This window comes from Mytilus edulis, chromosome 13 (assembly GCF_963676685.1).
Source record: "Mytilus edulis chromosome 13, xbMytEdul2.2, whole genome shotgun sequence".
Taxonomy (NCBI): Eukaryota; Metazoa; Mollusca; class Bivalvia; order Mytilida; family Mytilidae; genus Mytilus; species Mytilus edulis.
In genome coordinates this window covers 70,764,892-70,788,862 of record NC_092356.1, presented here as the reverse complement: position 1 = coordinate 70,788,862, position 23,971 = coordinate 70,764,892, and the positions used below count along the sequence as shown (strand labels likewise).

At 32.4% G+C, this 23,971-nt stretch overlaps 1 protein-coding gene across 1 annotated transcript in view; it reads right to left on the bottom strand.

Annotated features, from left to right (window-relative positions):
• LOC139500529 (uncharacterized) overlaps window positions 1-23,464 on the bottom strand; it is a 58,142-nt gene extending 34,678 nt beyond the window's left edge. Inside the window, exons 1-6 of the mRNA XM_071289277.1 lie at window positions 23,386-23,464; window positions 22,991-23,075; window positions 22,568-22,700; window positions 21,928-22,198; window positions 6,037-6,709; window positions 139-242 (exon numbers count right to left, since the gene is read on the bottom strand). Coding sequence (XP_071145378.1) covers window positions 139-242; window positions 6,037-6,709; window positions 21,928-22,198; window positions 22,568-22,700; window positions 22,991-23,075; window positions 23,386-23,464 — 1,345 coding nt within the window. The remainder of the gene's footprint in view (window positions 1-138; window positions 243-6,036; window positions 6,710-21,927; window positions 22,199-22,567; window positions 22,701-22,990; window positions 23,076-23,385) is intronic.
• Window positions 23,465-23,971: the final 507 nt, after the last annotated feature.

The window sequence follows — 23,971 nt, the reverse complement described above, 5'->3', positions numbered from 1 at the left end:
TATGACCGACGCGGGTTTCCTCTAGAAAATATGACAAATGAACAGTGCAGCTCGAATCGAATTATATTGGAATTTGAACGTGTGTAAACTTTGGCTGCTTCTTAATTAAATTCGTTATTGATAGTTTTTCACTAATACCTTTATTACTGTGTCTCTTGCATTTTCCATTTTTCCATAAACGATTTGCTACTATGCCCGCAATGACTGCCATTACTACAATGCCTATAGCAGCTATACCAGTACTAAAATTAATTAGAATTGTATTTATTCATAATACGATTACCGCGACACAGCTTAATACGACTGCTGAGTTAAAATCTTATGCTATATCTATTTTCAACTATACTCTACTTATAATTTGAATTGATTGTATGACACAGCTCTGAATTTTAATTGTGATTAAATATTTGACATAGCATAGGTTTCTGACTTATACTGAATGTTATCTAAGGACTATCTACAAATTTGAAATTGGACTTTTGTTTATAATGATTCAATATCCAAAATCTAAATACATGGTAAGATACAGCATATAAAAACAATTCAATTAATCAAGTTTTGTTAAAAACAAACTAAGTTGATTTGGACCTCAATTTAGACCAACTTAAAAACTTGGCCCAAAATTGGAAAAAAATATAAAAACATGTTAAGATTCAGCATATAAAAACTTGAATTTAATTATTGTTAAAATCAAAATAAGTTTAATTTTGATGGTTTCTGACACAGAATGTAAGAAATTCAAAATCACAATTCTAAATACACTGTCGGATTCAACAAAATAGACAACAGCATGAATCAAATTTAAAATGAAATTAACCTTGATTTGACCAACTTAAAAAATGGGTCAAAAAGCAATAATATGATGCATTTCGTTTCAGTATATAAAAAAAACCTTCCTATTTTGGTAAAAATCAAACACTATTTTATTATGGTTCCAATGTGGACCAATATAAAAACACGACCAAGAATCCCAAATATAGATAAGTGGTTGGATGCAGCATAAAAAAAACCAATGATTTCAAGACTTTGAATTTACCCTTTTTAAATTGGTCAAGTAAAAATCAATAAACATAGTATTAAAAAGTAGTGGTTTTGTCTCTTTTCTCTAAAAAGTTAGGGCCATAACACACTCACACACACACAAACCCACCAATCCCCCACAATTTTAGCCCAAAATTTTATGGTATAAAACATTTTTTACCCCTTATTTGCAGATGGACAAAGGTCTATTACAATTTCCAATGGAATTTACTTTTCATACATGTTTGGATGGAGAGTTGTCTTATTGGCACTCACACCACATCTTCCTATATCTATGTAAACAATCTTTAAATAGAACACAATGCATCAACAATAATCGCTAAAATTGATACATCTGAATCTACAAAATTCTAAGTCATATTTTATTATAAAATTAGATTGTAAGAGAGATAAGTAAACTCTTAATGAAATAAACAAAAGCAAGAGTCACAGTAACATTTAAAGATAAACTTCTATTGTGCAATACAGCGCTGAATTTTGATTGCGATTGAATATTTGGCATATTGTAATCTCTGACACAGAATAAATGTGGGAACTCTCATTTTAGTACTTAGTTTTTTTTGTTGTTTGGATGGATATACAAGAACCCGGCCAAGTTATATGTTAGATGTATTTCTATTTGTTAATATAAAAAAAAAAGATGTGTTATGATTGCAAATTCTAAAAGGACCCGAAATGACAATGTAAAACTGTTCAAACGAAAAAAACTAACGGCCTAATTTCTGTACAAAAATGAACGAAAAACAAATATGTAAAACATAAACAAACAACATCCACTGAATTACAGGCTCCAGACTTGGGACAAGCACATACATACAGAAGGGGCGGGGTTAAACATGTTAGCGGGATCCAAACCCTCGTGTGGTACTACTCGTTTGAATTGTTTTACATTTATCATTTATAGCTCACTAGGCGGTATGTGCTTTGCTTATTGTTGAAAGCCATACAGTGACCTCTAGTTATTAATTGATGTGTCATTTGGTCTCTTGCAGTGAGATGTCTCATTGGAAATTGTACCATACTTTTTTTTATACATCTTTTCTACGTATTAAAAATTTATTATGATCCGACGTCAGCGTCAACGTCTTGACAACGCCTAGTGTTGTATGACGTCAGAGGAGTGAAATAACCACGTTTATTTCACATGTGAAATTGTCATTTTTTTATTTCACAGGGGTATGTATCAATGAACATCAATGAGCAAAGCCCATATCGCATAGTCAGCTATAAAAGGGCCCAAAATGACAATGTAAAACTGTTCAAACGAAAAAAACTAACGGCCTAATTTCTGTACAAAAATGAACGAAAAACAAATATGTAAAACATAAACAAACAACATCCACTGAATTACAGGCTCCAGACTTGGGACAAGCACATACATACAGAAGGGGCGGGGTTAAACATGTTAGCGGGATCCAAACCCTCGTGTGGTACTACTCGTTTGAATTGTTTTACATTTATCATTTATAGCTCACTAGGCGGTATGTGCTTTGCTTATTGTTGAAAGCCATACAGTGACCTCTAGTTATTAATTGATGTGTCATTTGGTCTCTTGCAGTCAGATGTCTCATTGGAAATTGTACCATACTTTTTTTTATACATCTTTTCTAAGTATTAAAAATTTATTATGATCCGACGTCAGCGTCAACGTCTTGACAACGCCTAGTGTTGTATGACGTCAGAGGAGTGAAATAACCACGTTTATTTCACATGTGAAATTGTCATTTTTTTATTTCACAGGGGTATGTATCAATGAACATCAATGAGCAAAGCCCATATCGCATAGTCAGCTATAAAAGGGCCCAAAATGACAATGTAAAACATTTCAAACGAAAAAAATTAACGGCCTAATTTCTGTATAAAAATGAACAAAAAACAAATATGTAAAACATAAACAAACAACATCCACTGAATTACAGGCTCCAGACTTGGGACAAGCACATACATACAGAAGGGGCGGGGTTAAACATGTTAGCGGAATCCAAACCCTCGTGTGGTACTACTCGTTTGAATTGTTTTACATATATCATTTATAGCTCACTAGGCGGTATGTGCTTTGCTTATTGTTGAAAGCCGTACAGTGACCTCTAGTTGTTAATTGATGTGTCATTTGGTCTCTTGCAGTGAGATGTCTCATTAGAAATTGTACCATACTTTTTTATACATCGTTTCTACGTATTAAAAATTCGACGTCTTGACAACGCCTAGTGTTGTATGACGTCAGTGGAGTGAAATAACCACGTTTATTTCACATGTGAAATTGTCATTGTTTTATTTCACAGGGGTATCAATGAACATCATTGCCACCAATGTACTAAATACATTTATCATTTACTTTGTAGTAAATACAAGTACATTGTACGTGCAATGCAATCGATGGTACTCATGCTGTAGCAACCAACCGTCATCGATATCGGTTTCGGTTGCAAAGGCTTCATCAAACAGATAATATATGTTTTCGTCATCAGACATGTCACGTGAACAAAAGAATATTTGTACTTGAGCTCTAGGGATTATATTGATGTCTCCTGTTGCTACTGGTGTGATAAATACAAAACAATATGATTATTAAGGAATAACAGTACTGTGTAATTGAAGAGTTGCCACCGTCGATTCGCAATTTGTGGTAAAAAATAAAGTTTTACTAGCGACGCATAGCGGAGACAACAAAATGGAAGTTTGCAACCATCAAATTGAAATTGACGGTGGCAACTTTTCAATAAAGGTATTATTATTCCGATTCCAATGCATTACAAAAAAGAAGTATTACGTTAGAGTTTGCAAAAAATGTTTAAACTTGAAATAAAATAAAATTCCGCGAAAACTCATGAATGATTTTGGTGCAAGGACGTCATGACTAAACGTGACGTAATACAAATGAAAACTTACAAACAAACAGGTTATAACGTTACCTCTACGATTCATATTTGGATAAATCAAATTGAAACGGCGATGTTGAGGTAAGTGTTGTCTTATTTTCTATAATACTAGAACACACCCGCGAAATCGCGGGCATTCAAAGCGTAGTTTAAAGTATGTAAAGTGTTGTTGGAAGAATTTTGTAAAATATTGAATGACTGCAGAATTTCAGCAAAAGTATCATAAGTCATAGGTTATTGGGGACAGGAAAATGCTTTTTTTTTATACCTGCTTCTTTACTTTTAATATTCCCATTTTTTGTTTTCTATCAATTTCAATATGAACAAACATTAAGTATGTTATGAACATTCAAGTAAGGAGCCTGTAATTCAGTGGTTGTTATTTGTTTGTGTGTTACATATTTGTTTTTCGTTCATTTTTTTGTACATAATTAAGGCCGCTATTTTTCTGGTTTGAATTGTTTTACATTGTCAGTTCGGGGCCTTTCAAAGCTGAGTATGCGGTATGCGCTTTGCTCGTTGTTGAAGGTCGTACGGTAACCTATAGTTGTTAATATCTGTGTCATATTGGTCTCTTGTGCCGGGAGAGTTGTCTCAACATTGCAATCATACCACATCTTCTTTTTTTTTGTAATCAATGAATTTTGTAAAAGATTTAATGACTGGACAATTTCAGAAAAGGTATCAAAAGTTCACATGAATATTTTTAGCGCTTATCTGTATATTATGAACATTCATTACTATACTGAGTGCCAATGAAAACGCAACACTTGGTTTTTCAAAAATAAAATTTATATTAGTAATGATAATCTTTCCAAATAAATTGTTTTTGAAAATTAACAATCCTAACAATAGATCGATATCAAACAAAAATGTTTCATTGTCATCTTTTAGACGCTATAGGTAAACGAAACATTCAATGTCGAATCATCAACTTACAGTCCTAACAAAACATGTTACAACACCGTTGTGCAGCGCAATCTCGACAGCGCCGTGGAATTAATCATCCCGGACGTTTAATGTGATCTTGAGGAATGTTGTTCTACTTGTCCCGCATATCAAACTCAATCTGACTTTATGATATTGGTGGTGGTTTTCATCGTCTAAACCATGTCCAACCTGATGCGAAATTTGCTCGGTCGGACCAAAATCGGGCGAAACACATGACTTTAGGCCAAGATGGGTGCCAAATGTCTATGTAACCGCCACCGACGGTTTTTGTTACACAATGAATGATTTTTGGTCTACAGAATTCGATATTTACGTCTTGCGGCCGTTTAGATGTCACTAAGGAAAGACTTTGGTGCTCTTTAACAATTTCTGCGCAAATGGTGCTTTACTGAAATTGCTCCAAAGGATCTACTGTGACCACCATTGAACTCTCGTGACCTTTGTACACCCATCAGAGTCAATATCGAATATGTTTAAGACCAAATTTATCGGTCTGGCTGAGCGTTTCTTGCTTTTAGTACCCGGGATGTTTTTTGAAAACAAAAGTGTTGCGTTTTCATTGGCACTCAGTATATATAAATATAGTGTATTTACATTCAATTCTAAGTAAATTTACTCATCGATCCATAGTGGTCATTGATATAGTATACAGACCCTCTCTATTTAATAATCTCTGTGACTGCCGTGGATAGTAAACTTGAAAATGATAGCAGATAGAATTCTGAAAATACACTTTATTCTTTGTATATATATGTTCAAAGTATACAGAAAAACGCAAACCGGAGTTCTAATCTGACTTAGAATTTCGTCCAATGACGGGACAAAATCCGGATGCCTCTTTTCTCGTTTTTCTCCAAAAATAACTCAATCTGAATAATCATATGAATGGATGACAAATGGCACTATGCACTGTACCTATAGGACACAGAGGCGTGTTGATAAATTTATTGTGGAAAGAAGAGAAGCGACACCCAAAATGAGGTCTTCTCATTTAAACGTATAGATTCTAGTAATCCAACATTTAGTTATTCCATCAATCTAAAATGGTGCGTTTCTTCTTAGTTACGACTGGATAACAGTGGCGTTGACGCTAACTGTAAGCCAATGAGTAAAAGATTGTTACACAAAAATTGCACTAGAATCTCTATTTAAATTTCTAACTTACATTCCTCCCGACAAAAAAAATTCAGGAACAGTATCAATAATAGGTGTTGAAATATTAGTGCATGGTGTTGTAGTTCTAATGCCTGGTGTTGTAGTACTATTGCCTGGTGTTGTAGTACTATTGCATGGTGTTGTAGTAATTATGCCTTGTGTTGTAGTGCCATTGGATGGTGTTGTAGTACTTATGCCTGGTGTTGAAGAACTAATTGCTGGTGTTGTACTCTTGCCTGGTGTTGTAGTACTATTTCCTGATGTTGTAGAACTTATGTCTGGTGTTGTAGTACTTATGTCTGGTGTTGTAGTACTATTTCCTGATGTTGTAGAACTTATGTCTGGTGTTGTTGTACTTATGTCTGGTGTTGTAGTACTATTGCCTGGTGTTGTAGTACCATTGCCTAGTGTTGTAGTACTATTGCCTAGTGTTGTAGTACTGATGCTTGGTGTTGTAGTTCTATTGCCTGGTGTTGTAGTTTTAATGCCTGGTGTTGAAGTACTAATGTCAGGTGTTATAGTACCATTGCTTAGTGTTGTAGTACTAATTCTTATTCTTGGTGTTGTAGTAATATTGCCTGGTGTTTTAGTACTAATGCCTGGTGTTGTAGTACTAATGTCTGGTGTTGTAGTACTTTTGCCTGGTGTTGAAGTACTAATGTCTTGTGTAAAAAGTGTACCGTCTGAAATCATACATCAGGGATAACACTATTTGTATTAAGTTTGTACAAGTAGATTTGAATGTTAAGGCACATACAGGATCTTGAGCTACCTTTGCTACCTGCTGGACGTTTCAATCAATATAACCTTTTCATAGGGATTGACATGTTCTTATCTTACCCATATTACGTTTACTTGTGCACACTTAATGTTCTATTCTCAAATATTTTTTGAAAAATGTAAAGAACTTTCAGTGGCTAATGTTTTTGGTAAACTGTATCATCCCATAAAAATAGCAACCATAGGTTACTTTTAAGTCAAACAATGAGCAAGTTTTACAAAACAATCTGAGTTGGAGCTTATTTCCTAATGCATGTGGAGTAAGTGTCATCCCCGTAAATAGTTCTTGTGTTTATTATTGGTATAATTTTCTGTGTTATATATGTATTCATAACATATGTCATATTCATACTTTCTTCCCTCTTTTTTCATATTCATTTTCATATCACACTGACGCTTGACGAATGACAAATCCAAATCAAGCACAACTTTATACCTATATGATAACTAGTTACAGCTGTAATACAATTCCTTTATCTCTCCATAACTGTAATTTTTCATTCAGGTGTTGGAAACTGTGGATCGGTTGCGCTATTAACTATAATTTGCATGGTTTTTTTTTCTGTTTCTTAATTTGTAGGTTTGGTTCTTATATTTTTGTTAAAAACAGCTTAATTTCTATGATTAAATGAATATTTGTCAATGGTATATTTAAACTCTTTGTAAATGTTTATATTTACAGGATAAATGATGAAAGGGCGCTTTCAAATTTATATAGCTATATGGGTAAAATATAACCGACGAAAATTTAATCCAAATAAACACTGTATGTGTTAATTTATATATGGACATCAAAGTAAAATTTACACATATCTAAACAAGATCTTTTTATTACATTTTCGATATTTATTGTTTCCCCAACTTTTCATTTTACACTCAACTTTTATTAAACACGTGAAGTATAAGGAAATTATGGTTTAAAGCATCGTATATAGTATAAGCATTATAGATCATGATATGAGTTAAAATATTATACCTGAAAATATCTAAAATTTAAACATCGCTTAAGGTGTTACTGTAAAGGAATTTCAAATTTGCCCTTTAAAAATGTGAAACTATTCTTGTGGTATTTAAACAGTTCCAATGGTGTAACGTCGAGTTATCACAATACACACGTCATAAAATTATATAGGGAAAAACAAAACATTTGCGAAAGCAAATTTACAGATCTAACATTGTTGGGTTTACGTTCAAACCTATGATTGCGTTGGATAAAACCGCAGTTTTTATACGTGTGCATGTAAAGCAAATTTCGTTGTAGAAGGGCATAAAAACAGCACAAACAACATTTTCCAAAAGACCAAAAAAGTGAAAAAGTATATTTGAAATGTCTCGCCTTCCTTACTAATCGTTGATATTATGTTGATAGACCTAAATACAAAGCCTTATTACAACTGTCACATAAACTCAACATAAACCAAGAAAACTAAACATTGATCAATGGACCATGCAAATGAGGTCAAGGGCAGATGAACCATGCCAGGCAGACATGTACAGCTAACAATTCTTCAACACAACACATATAGTTGACTTATTGCTTATAAATTAAGAAAAACAGACCAAATCACAAACACTTAACACTTAGCAATGGACCGTGCAAATGAGGTCAAGGTCAAATTAAACCTGCGTAACAGAAATATAGATCATAACATATTTCCATACACCAAATATAGTTGACCTAAAGCATGAAGTATAAGAAAAATAGACCAAAACTCAAAAACTTAACTTTGACCACTTAACCATGAAAATGAGGTCAAGATCAGATGACACCTGTCAGTTAGACATGTACACCTTACAATTATTTCATACACCAAAGATAGTAGACTTATTACATATAGTATAAGAAAAACAGATCAAAACACAAAAAATTAAATATAACCACTGAACCATGAAAATGAGATCAAGGTCAGATGACACCTGCCAGTTAGACATGTACACCTTACAATCCTACCATACACCGAACATACTAGACCTAATGCTTATAGTATCTGAGATATGGACTTGACCACCAAAACTTTACCTTGTTCACTGATCCATGAAATGAGGTCGAGGTCAAGTGAAACGGTCTGACGGGCATGAGGACCTTGCAAGGTACGCACATAGCCTAACTTTTTTTCAAGTAGTCACTGAACCATGAAAATGAGGTCAAGGACATTGAACATGTGACTGACGGAAAGTTCGTAACATGAGGCATCTATATACAAAGTATGAAGCATCCATGTCTTCTACCTTCTAAAATAAAAAGGTTTTAAGAAGTTGGCCATCACTGCCGCCGCTGCCGGATCACTATCCCTTTGTCGAGCATTTTGCAACAAAAGTTGCAGATTCGACTAAAACGCATTTGACTAACAGGTCGAACAACTGATGTTCTTTAACCCTGGTGACTGCCATTGGCGATTGCCAAATAAAATTGATCACAAGATGTAACAAAATAGATCTTAATATAAATTTAATACTAAACAGAATTTGTTTTTACTTGAGGCCACGATGTTATGCCACAAACATAAGGTGTCAATATTATTTTAGTACACCAGATCCGGATTTCGACAATAAATGTCTTTTCAGTGATGTTAGGGATCGAAACGGTGTTATGAAGGCCATATAAAAAGTTCCCTCATTTTTAGAAAAAGTACCCTCATTTTTAGATAATCTCATAGAGTCAATATAGGATGAACGGTTCATATAAACCAGAGGGAAAACATGATACAACCCCAAACGAATAAATATAAACGAGTCTAAATTGAAAACTACGTTCAAACCTATGATTGCGTTGGATAAACACCGCAATTTTTATACGTATGCATGTCAAACAAATTTCGTTGTAGAAGGGTCTAAAAACAGCACAAACGACATTTTCCAAAAGACCAAAAAAGTGAAAAAGTATATTTCAACAAAACGCATTTGACTTACATGTCGAACAACTGATGTTCTTTAACCCTGCTGACTGCCATTGGCGATTGCCAAAAAAATGATCACAAGATGTAATAAAATGGATCTCAATATAAATTAAATACTAAACAGAAATATATATTTTTTTTTTAACTTGTTGCCACGATGTTATGCCACAAACATACGGTGTTAATATTTTGTTAGTACACCACATCCGGATTTCGACAATAGATGTCTCTTCAGTGGTGTTTGAGGGATCCAAACGGTATTTGGAATCCATATAAAAAGTACCATATATATAATACGAAAACTACCGTGAAAGGTTTAATAATTGGCGCCGCAGGAGACAAAAAACCTATTAATTTAAACAAAATCGATTACGTCAGATATAAGTTTTCACTCTCAAATACTCCTGTGTTCACATTATAAGTAAGGAGCCTGTAATTCAGTGGTTGTGGTTGGTTCATGTATGTAACAAATGTTTCTAATAAATTGTAATGTTATAAATAATGCCGTTTGATTTCATGTTAGAAATGATTTACATTATCCTGCCTTTAACGCAATTACGACGTCAAATGATATATTACGTAATGATGACGTTTAATGAAAACGATGGAAACATTTTTTTAAAGTAAACAAAAACAAAAATATTAACCACATTATGAATGAAATATATAAAATGTATTCAATAAAACAATGAAAGGGTATTTTTTAGAAAGTGTTAAGAAAAGGAAACAATAACTTATTTTTTTACACAAAGGACATATGTGTTCTTCCCGCAGTAAGCAAGGAGAGGTCACATGTGTCTTAAACGCATTTATGTTTGTGTACAAATGTACTTAAAACATCATGAACATCAAATCAAACAATTACATGAAAAAATATTATTCACGTGCATCAACTGCTGTTTTACAGTTTAATTTGAGAAAGGCTTAAACGCAGAATTTACTCCAGTTTAAAACATGTCAATCAGATAAAACTTAACAGTTTTTTTTTTAAAGCGTAAATTTTGTTTAATAATATATTGATTTGAGAAGGATAAGTTTGTTCATTCAAAATGTTTCCTGACAGCAAAATATAGAACACATCAACGAAACATTTCTCACTACTAGCTTTATTGTTTTCATTGGATATAGAGGCTTTCCCCTTTGAAAACCTGTACATGTAAAGTCCTAAAACAATGACACAATATTGTATTTATATATCAATTCTAAAGATTTGGGTAACAGATAAACATTTACGAACAAGGTGTAAGGAAATCGTATCGACAAATATTTAGGAACAACAAATTGCTTTTGTCAGTGTATTTTCCATTAACATAATAACTATGACAGGGACGATACCTCCGCAATATCATAAGCTCGAACACATAAAAAAATGAATAACAACTGTCATATTCCTGACTTAAGCACACACTACACGAATAAATTTGATATATGACACAATATAAATACAATATTAGAAAAGGTGGAGACGTAAAACATTATAAGAAAGACAAAATGTTCACGTGTATTTGTTAAATGTCTTTTAGATAGAGTTAACCCATTTCAGTTGATATTTTATAGTTTTGTCTTTTTTTAGTTATAGTATTATAAAACGGCATAAAAACTTTGTTTGATGAATAGTTGGACTCAAATCGAAAGTTTTATAAGTCTACAGTTCCCAATAGTTACATTTTGTCCATATTTCTTTTTTATTTTAATATTTTTTACAGGCTAAAAGATTTCTTTTTATTCCACAGGATGGATAGTCAGAAAAAAAGTGAAGAAATTAAGTTAAAAATTGCAAATATTGTTATCGCATCAACAAAGGTGCCAATATTTTCAATTTTGTTGAAATAGTATTCAACGACAATACAATTCTGTTCTTCTTGTCTCTAAGAATGAATATTTTACACAAATTGAGAGCTCTATAAGTCAAAAGTCACTTGTATATATATATATCGATAACAAACAAAAGTGACTATATTTCTTGTTTTTTTATTCTTGTACTGGCCTGATAATGGAGTACCGTATAGCGGGTTATTTTCGCGGGTGTAAAATTTCGCGATTTTCATTGAACAAGGTATACGAAATATTTTGGCGGTTATTATTTTGGCGAATTAAAAACTTTTATTTATACCTTTGTATGTACACTTTTAATTTGGCGGAATTTATTTTGGCGATTAAGTTCTGTCCGCGAAAATAAGCGAAAATTTGCACCCCGCGAAAATAACCCGCTATACGGTACTTTATATACCTCAGGATTGATTGTTAGACATAAAAGTTAAGAAATTTAAGTTAAAAATTGCAATTTATATTCGCACGCAAACAAAAGTTGACCACATTATCCATTTTTTTAGAATATTATACATCGGCATTTAAATTCTGTTCCTCTTGTTCCTATTTTTACACAAATTGAGAGCTCCATAAGTCAATTTTAACTAATATTTATATCGACAACAATAAAAAGTGACTATATTTTAATTTTAGTATGCTTGTACTGGCTTGATAATGAAGTACTTTTTATACCTTATGATTGATTGTTTAAAGTAAAAAAAAGTAAAAAAAAGTTCAGGTAAAATTCGCATCAAAACATAAGGTACCAAAATTTTCAAACGGCATTAAAATTGCGGTTTTTATCCAACGCAATCATAGGTTAGAACGTCGTTTTAATTATGACGTCTGAGTCAGTGACAACTCTACAACATATTCATCCATCGGGTTACCAGCAATGATGGTGATACATGGCTGTGTACACCATGTATATACAACTCGTCCAAACATCAACCCAACAATGTCGGATCTGCAAATTTGCCTTCGCAATTTTTTTTTCTTCCCCCGTCGGCATTCGAACCCATGCTATCGTGATATCAATTCGCCTGCAATGTAGCAGGTGCGCTAGACGACACGACCACCATGGCTTCACAAAAATAAAGCTTTCGGTGGCCAGGTGTTACCTTTCCTCGTCAGTTTTAATCTAGCGTCTTAATACAATACATGATATATAAGGCATGGAGATGTTATTGTTACAGATCAGCTCAATTATCTAAAGTAAAGGATCCTACAAATTAATGCAAGATACAGACCACACGACCACCATGGCTTCACAAAAAAAAGCTTTCGGTGGCCAGGTGTTACCTTTCCTCGTCAGTTTTAATCTAGCGTCTTAATACAATACATGATATATAAGGCATGGAGATGTTATTTTTACAGATCAGCTCAATTATCTAAAGTAAAGGATCCTACAAATTAATGCAAGATACAGTCACAGAAAATACTTATATTTATAAGTACGTCTGAGTCAGTGACAATTCTACAACAGATTCATCTATCAGATCACCAGCAATGATGGTGATACATGGCTGTGTACAACATGTATATACAACTCGCCCAAACATTATCCCAACAATGTCAGATCTGCAAATTTGCTTTTGCAATTTTTTTGTTCTTCCCTCGTCGGGATTCGAACCCATGCTATTGAGATATTATGACACCAATTCGCCTGCACTGTATTGGGTGCGCATTTTTTATCTTTATTCATAAAACATTTGAAATATACAGCATGTTATGACAATTTATATACATAGTATTTACACAAACAATACATGAGTATCAATTAGTCCATATTTTTTTTATTTCATATTTTAAGTCTATAAGTAAAACAATAAAATGTCATCAGTCTCTGTTAAAATTGGATTGTGTTCAATAAAATATTTCTCAAACGCATTCTCTTTGTTAGTTCTTTTACAATAAGCATGGAAATATATATGTAACATAATTCATCATTGTATATTTGAAAAAAGCTATTAGATTGAAATTTAAGGTAGAACGTTTTACGATCTGACGTTTTTTCATGATACACAGTCTGACAATCGATAAGAAATAATTCACAAAAACAACATTTACACTTTTGAATTTCCCTGACATGCCTAACAAAATCAGCTTCCTATAACCTTGTGTTACAATCACATCCGTCTCACATCGTTCCTACAATTTAACCAACAATTGGTTAATATAATCATGAAAAGACACTAACATTTGACAATCTAGAAAAAGATGTAGCAAATCCTCAATATCAGATTGACAACTGTCACATATGTTTGTATCCATCAATCCATTTCTCTTTAGTTTGAAATTTGTTAAAATTCTATTGTGCATTAGTTTAAAATCTAATTGAACACAATCTGGTGGCTTCCAGTAATTGTGTACCGATTTCCACATATGACATAATGGTAAAGTTTGTTCATTCAAAATTTCTAACCAAAATTGCTCAAAATCTGGCTTGATAAAAACTTTTGATATTAAAATCACATAAAAATCTTTTGTTTTGCAATTAATCAAATCTGTCACCTTATCGCCAAAGTTTACAATAAAATATGGTGACCTATCTCTATTAGCATCAAAAACACCATGCTTGATACATTGTTTCAAATCTTCTGGCATACATTCAATTAATTCTCTATATTGACATTGTTTAACATTTACGTCATCATACATATCTAAAACCATTTCTTTGACAGCATTAAAAGACAAAAAACCGGGAATAACTTCAAAACACAAGTCTTTGATTTGAGTTATACCCGCTACAATAAAATGTTGCCATAAGGCAATTTTTCCTTGTACTTTTATATCTGGATTTAAAAAACAGAGGTTGTTGTAAAATATCCATAGATTTCATATCTAGATCTATACAAGATTTTTAACATTTACATTTCTTTATTACATGTTCATTTTTGAAAGATTTTTGGGAGAAAGTACATTATCTTCTAGCCAAAATGAATTTTCAAAACAAGATATTGGCAAAACATATAGTATTTGGATACAAAATATCAGATCAAGGATATAACGGTTTAAATTATTTCTTGACAATTTTAGGTTTTTGTATTTACAAGTCGTACTATGTGTCAGAGCAAAAACTGAATTTTTTAGATGTGTATGCTATGTTTATAAAGGAACTACGAAGGTTTATGAATGAGAACAAAACAATATCTCATAATGTATTTTTCATAAAGTTAAAAAGATTGATATAATTGATGGAAAAAAAATTAATGTTTATATTTATTTATATTCTGTGTATTTTCCTGGATACTCAGAAAGTATTTCACAGGGATACTTTATTGAAACTTGGACAATGAAGTAAAGTTGTAACAAGCAATTTGATGAATAAAGAATATTTATTTGTTGTAAAAAAAAAAAAAAAAAATGTTTAACATATTGCCAGACATCTATTATTTCAATATAAAATTTAGGAAGTAATTTACTATCTTCCTTCTTAAGTGTCATACAAAAACAGTAATTATCAATATTCATACCACGAATTTTTCTTAAAACATATTTCATGGTATTTTTTCACATAGCTGTACATTCCTCATTGAAATATCTACTAATAAATTTCAACCTGAATGATAATAATTTTTAATATATATCTGGATAATTTATTCCACTCTCATCTTTTTTCCCACTAAAAGTCTATACTTTACTAAATGCGACGCATGACCCCATAAAAAATCTAAACAACACTTTTTGATATCATCTAAAGCCCATTCAGGTATCGAGGTTACAACTATGGTATACCAAAGGCTAGACATAAGTAATGTAGAAACAACAGTTGCTCTTCCAAAAAGCGTTAACTGTCTTTGTTGCCACAACTTAGTAATTGCTTTTATTTTATTTACCTTGTCTTTCCAATTAAGTTCATCACACATATTCTTATTTTTACCTACATATACACCTAAAACCTGAACACAATCCTCACAATATTTGAGCCCTATATGTTATTGCTCTGCTTTTCGCAGTACCTACACACAATATCTCAGATTTTGCTTGTTTACTTTTGATCCTGATGCTTTGCCATATTTATCAAATACATCCATAGTTTTACAATTAGATTTTTGTCACCTAAAGTCAGAGTTGTGTCATCTGCATGTTGATAAATAAGTGACATAATATTTACATGTGGTATTACTACTCCCTTTATATCAATACATTTACTTATAGCACATTGCAAAGGTTCAGCTGACAATACATACAAAAGAGCGCTAATAGGTCACCCTTGACAAATACCATTGCTAATCTTAAAATATTTTGTTAAAAAACCATTACATTTTATGGAACTCTTTATATCTGTATAAAATATTTCTATCCATTTAATAAATCTTTCACCAAAATCATATCTTTTAAGAACAGAAATAAGATATGTATGGGACACTTTATCAAAAGCTTTTTCCTGGTCCATTTTTACAATATACCATTCTAAACCTTCAGACTCAATTATATTAATAATATCTCTAATGCTAGCAATTGCATCAGCTATGTCTCTACCCGGTATACAACATGTTTGAAATATTGATATAATTCTACTCAAATAAAGGCAACAGTAGTATACCGCTGTTCAAAACTCATAAATCCATGGACAAAAAACAAAATCGGGGTAACAAACTAAAACCGAGGGAAACGCATTAAATATAAGAGGAGAACAACGACGCAACAGCACACAAAAACGGACCAAGAAACAGACAAAACACCACGAGAATAACAAATATAACATCAAAACCAAATATACGAATTTGGGATAGACAAGTACCTTGCCACGTTTTATCTCAAAAATAAGAGAAAACACAAACGACTCAACGTTAAAATGCAACACACACACAGAAACGAACAATATTATAACAATGGCCATCTTCCTGACTTGGTACAGGACACTTTTAAAGGGGAATAAAAGTGGTGGGTTGAACCTGGTTTTATGGCATGGCAAACCTCGCACTTTAATGGCACAGCTAAATATAACATTGAAATGAAAACAAAATAATACAGGACTACAATACAAATAAAAAAGAGAACATATTAGACAAAGAAAAGTATGATTAATAGATAACAAAAAGCATAAGGTTTAAAATTCAATACGCCAAAAACGCGTCTAGTCCACACAAGACTCACCAGTGACGCCCAGATATAAAAGATCGAAAGTGAAAAAAATACAAAATAGTACAGCACTGAAGATCAAAAGTTGAAAAGGTTTTGCCAAATACGGCATTGTTTGTATGCCCAGGATAAGAACATTCATATTATATAGAACAATTCACGCTATTGCAAACAGTAAATTTTAACAAATGAATATGAAAGAGATATACATAATGAAACTGAAGTATTAACTAATTACAGAAAACTATACCCGAGTACATAACGCCCAGATATACACGATCGAAAGTGAAAAAAGTACAAAGTTGTACAGCACTGAAGATCAAAAGTTGAAAAAGTTTTGCTAAATACGGCATTGTTTTTATGCCCGGGATAAGAACACTATTATATAGAACGATTCATGCTATTGCAAAAAGTAAATTTTAACAAATGAATGCGAAAGATATATTCATAATGAAACTGCAGTATTAACTTGTTACAGAAAACTAAACCCGAATACATGATGCCAAGATCAATACAGCATAGACACAGCAGAATCAGTCCAGGCGTCAACGCAATTAAACAAATGACGTCACATACGATGGCGAAAAGGCAAACGTTATGCTACATTTGAATTTATGAAATTTAGAAACAGCATGACGTCACACATGAATCCTGGTACTTTTGATAAATATGAAAAAATAATTTAAAAGTGAGCTAGAATTAGGATTGCTTTAAGATTATATTAGAACTAAATACTGATAATTCATTAAAACAAAATGCATATTGCAATACTTATTAATAGCAATTAACTGTAATATATATATATGTCCAGTTTGTTATGAATCCAACTTTAAACGTAATTAATCGTAAAAAATTAAATATAATTAATAAAGGCGGCGATTAATTTTTCTATCCGTAACACCTAAATATAATAAAAAGACGTCAACACATTTGACAAAATGAGAAGATGAGAATTACAAATATAACACTAAACATATAAACTAAATACATGAATTTGGGATAAACAAGTACAGAAACACGTCTTATAGTAATACGAATTCACATTCAGCAAAACAGTCACAATCGGGAATAAGTCACGTTTGTTAATTAAAAGATAAGACGACATAATGACAAACCACAATCTACCATGTGGTAAAAATGTCCTTAGCTAGTTTGGTTAAAGAGACATCATATGGATCCACCAATTCGTGATGGTGTCCATAAAATTTACGGAGTGTCAATTTTAATCTGTCCTCCTCATAACTTTGTTGGAGCAGTTTCTGCGTAAGGAGCACACTCCTGTATATGAAATCCGTATAGTGTGAACAAGCACGTGAATAACGTATCAATTGTGATATGTAAACACCATACGAAGGGGCAGAGGGTATGTTACTGCTAAGAAATGGGAAATTGATAATTGGGAAGTTGAAATCGTCCCGTTTATCATAGATTTTCGTGTGAAGTCGTCCATCTACGTCAATATTTAGGAAAAGATCAAGGTATGAAGCAGTCCTTCTAGTATCAGTAGTATCCTTAATTTCAAGTTCACTAGGATATATGAGATGTAAGTATTGGCTGAAGTATGAGTTGTTCAATGATAAAACATCATCAATATATCGGAAAGTAAAATTAAAGAATTTCGCAAGGTGCTTTTTCTTTTTGTTTTTTAGAAGGTTCTGAATAAATTCTGCTTCATACGAATACAAAAACAAATCAGCCAGCAGGGGTGCACAACTAGTACCCATTGGAATACCGACTGTCTGTTGAAATATAAATCCTCCAAACTCAACAAATATATTGCTACAAAATTGTAAAGATTTTGATCGAAGTTTAAGCAGTAGATCTTTCGAATTTTTGAGAATCCACATCTGGTTAACACCACTGGTAGAATATATCTCCTCACAATATTTTTGCAGCCCATCTTTAACTGTAGAAAGAATAGTAGTCAATACTTTAGAAAGATGTTTAGTCGAACATTTTGAAGACCCAGCTATGTATCGTTCTTTATATGGAGTTTTGTGTAATTTAGGTATCCAGTATACTGAGGGCAAGTTTTCTTCGTTTTCTTTGATGTTGATACCAAAAGAAAGAAGGACAGATTTATGATTTTGTAAAATTTCATCCTTGGTAAATGATGTTAAAGAATATGTAGGATTACCAGTAGTTTTATCAATACCAAGCTCTGTAGTGAGACATTGCAAATAATGTTTTTTACATATGAAGACAATATTATTGGAGGCTTTATCTGCCGGAACAACGACATATTAGACATGCAAAGAGGATAAAGCATCCACAACCTCCGGATACTTGAAAGGTTTAGAAACTCTAGTACTCATATTACATCGTAGTTTTTGTATGCGCCTCTGAATGCATGATCGACTAGCTTTGATCCATTCAGACAAAGTGTCCAGTTCGTGTTCGTCTGGTTCGCGCTTTACCCATTTTCTTGCATAGTCCTCAACTGCATCCATCAGTAACTTGAAATTCTTTTTCCAGTTGATGGGCTGGGGGATTCTATACTTTGGTCCCTTGGCTAGCAACTCTCTTAGTTGTTCATTGGTAACAATACCAAGGTCACCAGTAATAATATGACCAGCTGGACTATAATTGTATTGAGAAGATGCACATGAGCAATCCGGAGGCTTGGATTTCGTATCTTTGAGGTTAAAAGCCTCTAAAACTCTCATGTGGTTGAAAATCTTGGATGCAATAGACTTGGTGTAGGTATAAGAAATAACAGGTGTAGCTTTTTTTTTGAAGTAATCAGGTATAGTTTTTTGTACTGATTTTTGATGGAAAATATTGCCAATATTTTCAGCATCTAAACCTTTATTGGCGAATTCTACCTTAAAAAAGTAACGTTTTCCTCAATATTGGATGTAGTCAATACTGGTTTAAATAGTCTATGGTTAGCAATGTCCATAATAATTGCAACTAATCTATACAAAACAGAACGAGAATCAGTAACGGAAGTATTTTTGGCATCTTGAAATATTAAAGAAAGTTTTGACAATGGAATGGAGTATAATTTAGTTCTAATATTATGAATTCCTAAAGGTTTTTGAGCAGACGATAATAGACTATCAATTGTCACGGTGTGTACAGCAGGTGGTATATATATTTCTGTGACCATGACTTCTATTTCGTCGAGCAGAAGTATTAAATAATTTTTATGTATTGACAGTACTACACCTGGGACTAGATAAAATACCTACACCATCAATTTTGTCATTGCATCAATAGGGAATGGCTGTTCCCAACTCTCTAATCCAAAAGTCTTCTCTTTGTAAACGATGTGGTGTACTCAATATGGGGTCATTTGTAGGATGATATATTTTCTCTATAATCCGGACTTTCATTGAAACAATAGAATGGTCAGGCTGATTAAAATGTTTATAGAGAAATTTGTTGTTATTAGGATCATTAACATTTGACCGATGATCGTTCATCCTAAAATTGAGTCTTTGTCGAGTTTCCCCGACGTAGATCAATCCACAAAGAGTACATTCAATACCGTAAACAATATTGGAGGCAGTGCAATTCAAATCCTCATGGCTATGTGTATTGTGATTTTTGGTGGTTAAATTACTTTGAAAGTGGGTATCAGTTATTAGTATATCACAGGTTTTACAATTTTTACGGTTACATTTGGAAATAGAGCAATATTGATGGTTGTCATTGAAATCTAAAATATCTGAAAGTTGAACAGTACACGGCCGAATATATTCAAACTTGTCTGGATTTTTATAGTACAATGAGGATTCAGAAGACTGCACATGTGTCATTTTCATAGCATCATTTAAGATGATCCTGGGGACACCTGATAAAATCGGTGTTGTTGTGTCCTTGACAACAGCCGATTGACACCTTTTTATCCTGGGCGTCGTGTCACCCAGTATAATATTATTTGTTCTACTAGTTTTCATGCTGTTAGGCTACCGGACTGGTAGAATCCTCGGGGACAGATTGTCCACCAGCAGAGATTCCGGTCCGGTGGTGATAAATAAAGGCAACAGTAGTATACCGCTGTTCAAAACTCATAAATCCATGGACAAAAAACAAAATCGGGGTAACAAACTAAAACCGAGGGAAACGCATTAAATATAAGAGGAGAACAACGACGCAACAGCACACAGAAACGGACCAAGCAACAGACAAAACACCACGAGAATAACAAATATAACATCAAAACCAAATATATGGATTTGGGATAGACAAGTACCTTGCCACGTCTTATCTCAAAAATAAGGAGAAAACACAAACGACTCAACGTTAAAATGCAACACACACACAGAAACGAACAATATTATAACAATGGCCATCTTCCTGACTTGGTACAGGACACTTTTAAAGGGGAATAAAAGTGGTGGGTTGAACCTGGTTTTATGGCATGGCAAACCTCGCACTTTAATGGCACAGCTAAATATAACATTGAAATGAAAACAAAATAATACAGGACTACAATACAAATAAAAAGGAGAACATATTAGACAAAGAAAAGCATGATTAATAGATAACAAAAAGCATAAGGTTTAAAATTCAATACGCCAAAAACGCGTCAAGTCCACACAAGACTCACCAGTGACGCCCAGATATAAAAGATCGAAAGTGAAAAAATACAAAATAGTACAGCCCTGAAGATCAAAAGCTGAAAAGGTTTTGCCAAATACGGCCTTTTTAAAACGATTAGCCATTATTTTTGCTAAAATTTTATAATCTACTTAAAGTAATGATATTGGTCTATAATTTTTTGAACATTTTCTTTCACCTTTGTTTTTATATATTAAACTTCTACCACATTTCATTGATCTAGACATACATAAATGTTCTTCTACAGTTTGAAAAGGCTTTAAAAGAATATCTTTCAAAGAATAAAAAAATGTTCAATAAAATTCTACTGTCAAACCATCTGATTCTGGACTTTTATTTTTTTACATCTTTTTATGGGAAAATTCAATCTCTTGTAAAGAAATATCTTCATCACACATAAGACTATCATCTTCTGTAATTTTAACATCAACATTTTCTCAAAATTCATTCATAACAGTTTCATCAATTTTAACACTGAGTATAGTTTCTTATTAAATTTTACAAACACTAGGAATCTGATGGACAGTAGTTGTCGTTTGTTTATGTAATATATACGTGTTTCTCGTTTCTCGTTTTGTTTATATAAATTAGACCGTTGGTTTTCCCGTTTGAATGGTTTTACACTAGTAATTTTGGGGCCCTTTATAGCTTGTTGTTCGGTGTGAGCCAAGGCTCCGTGTTGAAGGCCGTACTTTAACCTATAATGGTTTACTTTTTAAATTGTTACTTGGAGGGAGAGTTGTCTCATTGGCACTCACACCACATCTCCCTATATCTACTTTCATTGTTATCATTCAATAACTCTTTGATACAATTTGATTCTTGTTTATGTTTCTCAAGTTGTAAAAAATGTAAAAAATATTTTGTAAATTTGTCGCTTTCAGTAGCCCAGTATGCCTTTGAGCGAAGAATTGCTCCTTTACATCTTTCTTCTTCCAAAGCACTTAATTCCATCTTTAAATTTTCATAATAAGCTAAATCAACCATTTCGCCATTAGCTATTCTTTCAGATATTCTTTGTAATTTACTCTGTATAGAAAATAATTCAGAATGTTTCTCCTTAAAAATTCTTTTTCCAAAAACTTGACTAAACTTTTTAATTTTATATTTCAGGTTATCCCACCATATCAAAAATTCAGTGACATACAATGGACACTTTTTTGAAGGCGTATAAAATTATAATCCTGGTACTTTTGATAACTATTTTGCTTCTTTTATAATATGTTTAATCTTCTCAACATACTCATTATTTGTAAGTAAAGAATTATTCAATATCCACAACCCTGGTCCTTTTTCTACATTTTCAAAATTAATTTTCATTTCTACAAAACTATGATCACTCAAAGAAGTATCATAGTGAAAAATATTTTGTATAAATACAGTTAGTTGTCTATTCACCAAACAATAATCCAGCCTAGACTGCTTTAAAACTCCACTATATATCATTTTCCTAGAAAACACTCTTTTCTTGGGATTTCTAAATCTCCAAATATCATACAAATCCGAATCATTCATTAAATGTTCCAACTTTCTAAAAGCATTATCAACCTTATGACCTGTTTTGGTACATCTATCTAGGTCAGACAATGTGGTATTCCAGTCACCACCAATAATAATGTTATAAAAATTCAACATATAATTATGTAAAAAGCTAAAAAAAATCTACCCTTTCATTGACGTTATTTGGTGCATATATGTTAACAATATTACAAACAATATCATTATATTGAAATTCTATATGAATAAATACCATGTTCATCATTATGTATAAGTTTTACATTTTCACAATATTTTCTACTTACTAAAATAGCAACACCTTACCTTCTATTTATGCCATTACTCATCAGTATTTTACCATTATACAGTTGTTCAAAACTTTCAACTAACTCAATATCCAAGAATGTTTCTTGTAATAACAATATATCAATATTTCTTTCATTAGCAATTGAAAAATATTTTTTACAATTAACTATATTTCTCAAGCCATTACAGTTGTGACTCACTAACAGTACCATGGCTAAGTACAGTAATAAAATAAATATTTTATAATCCATTTTTACCTTTGTTTACATACGGAGTCGATCTAACTTTAACTTTATCAACCTTAGGAAAAAAAATCATTATATTTCTTCTTGTTTTGACTGACTTTTTTAATTGACTTTGTTTAAATCTTGAACCAGAGACACTTAAAATATTTTCATTTTTTCTGTCTCTACCTTTTGCACCATCAACGCAACCAGATACATGTTCTTCATTATCACTATTCTCATCAAAAGACTCATAGTCAGTTTCCATACTCTCTAAATTTTCACTCGCATTTTCAGTTTCATTATCACTGATCTCTACATAATCTTTAGTAACAAAATTATGTACTTGAGTATCAATGCACTTGTGTACATCAACATTAATGGCAATATCATTTTTATCATTTACATTTTTGACATTTAGACTAAGTTCATTATCAAAGTCATCTTCTTTCTTTTCTTGAACCTTTTATTTTTTCCTTTCTTCACTCGTCTTGGTCTCTTGTCTTCACAGGAACCTTTGAATTCTCATTTTCTTCTTCCCTTGAAATCTTGTCACCATTATTCTTCACATCCAATTCATCTACCATAATCGCCTCTCCATTATCTTCACCATCTCCTTCAGGAAGCTGATCATCACTACCATCTTGCCCTGACACAAGAGCTTCATCATTTCCCTCCATTTCCGTCTCATTTTCATCAATTTGAATTATCTCATTTACTTGTTTATTGCTATCAATTCCAGAGCCTGTCGTGCCTTGTACGCCACAAGAGCAGT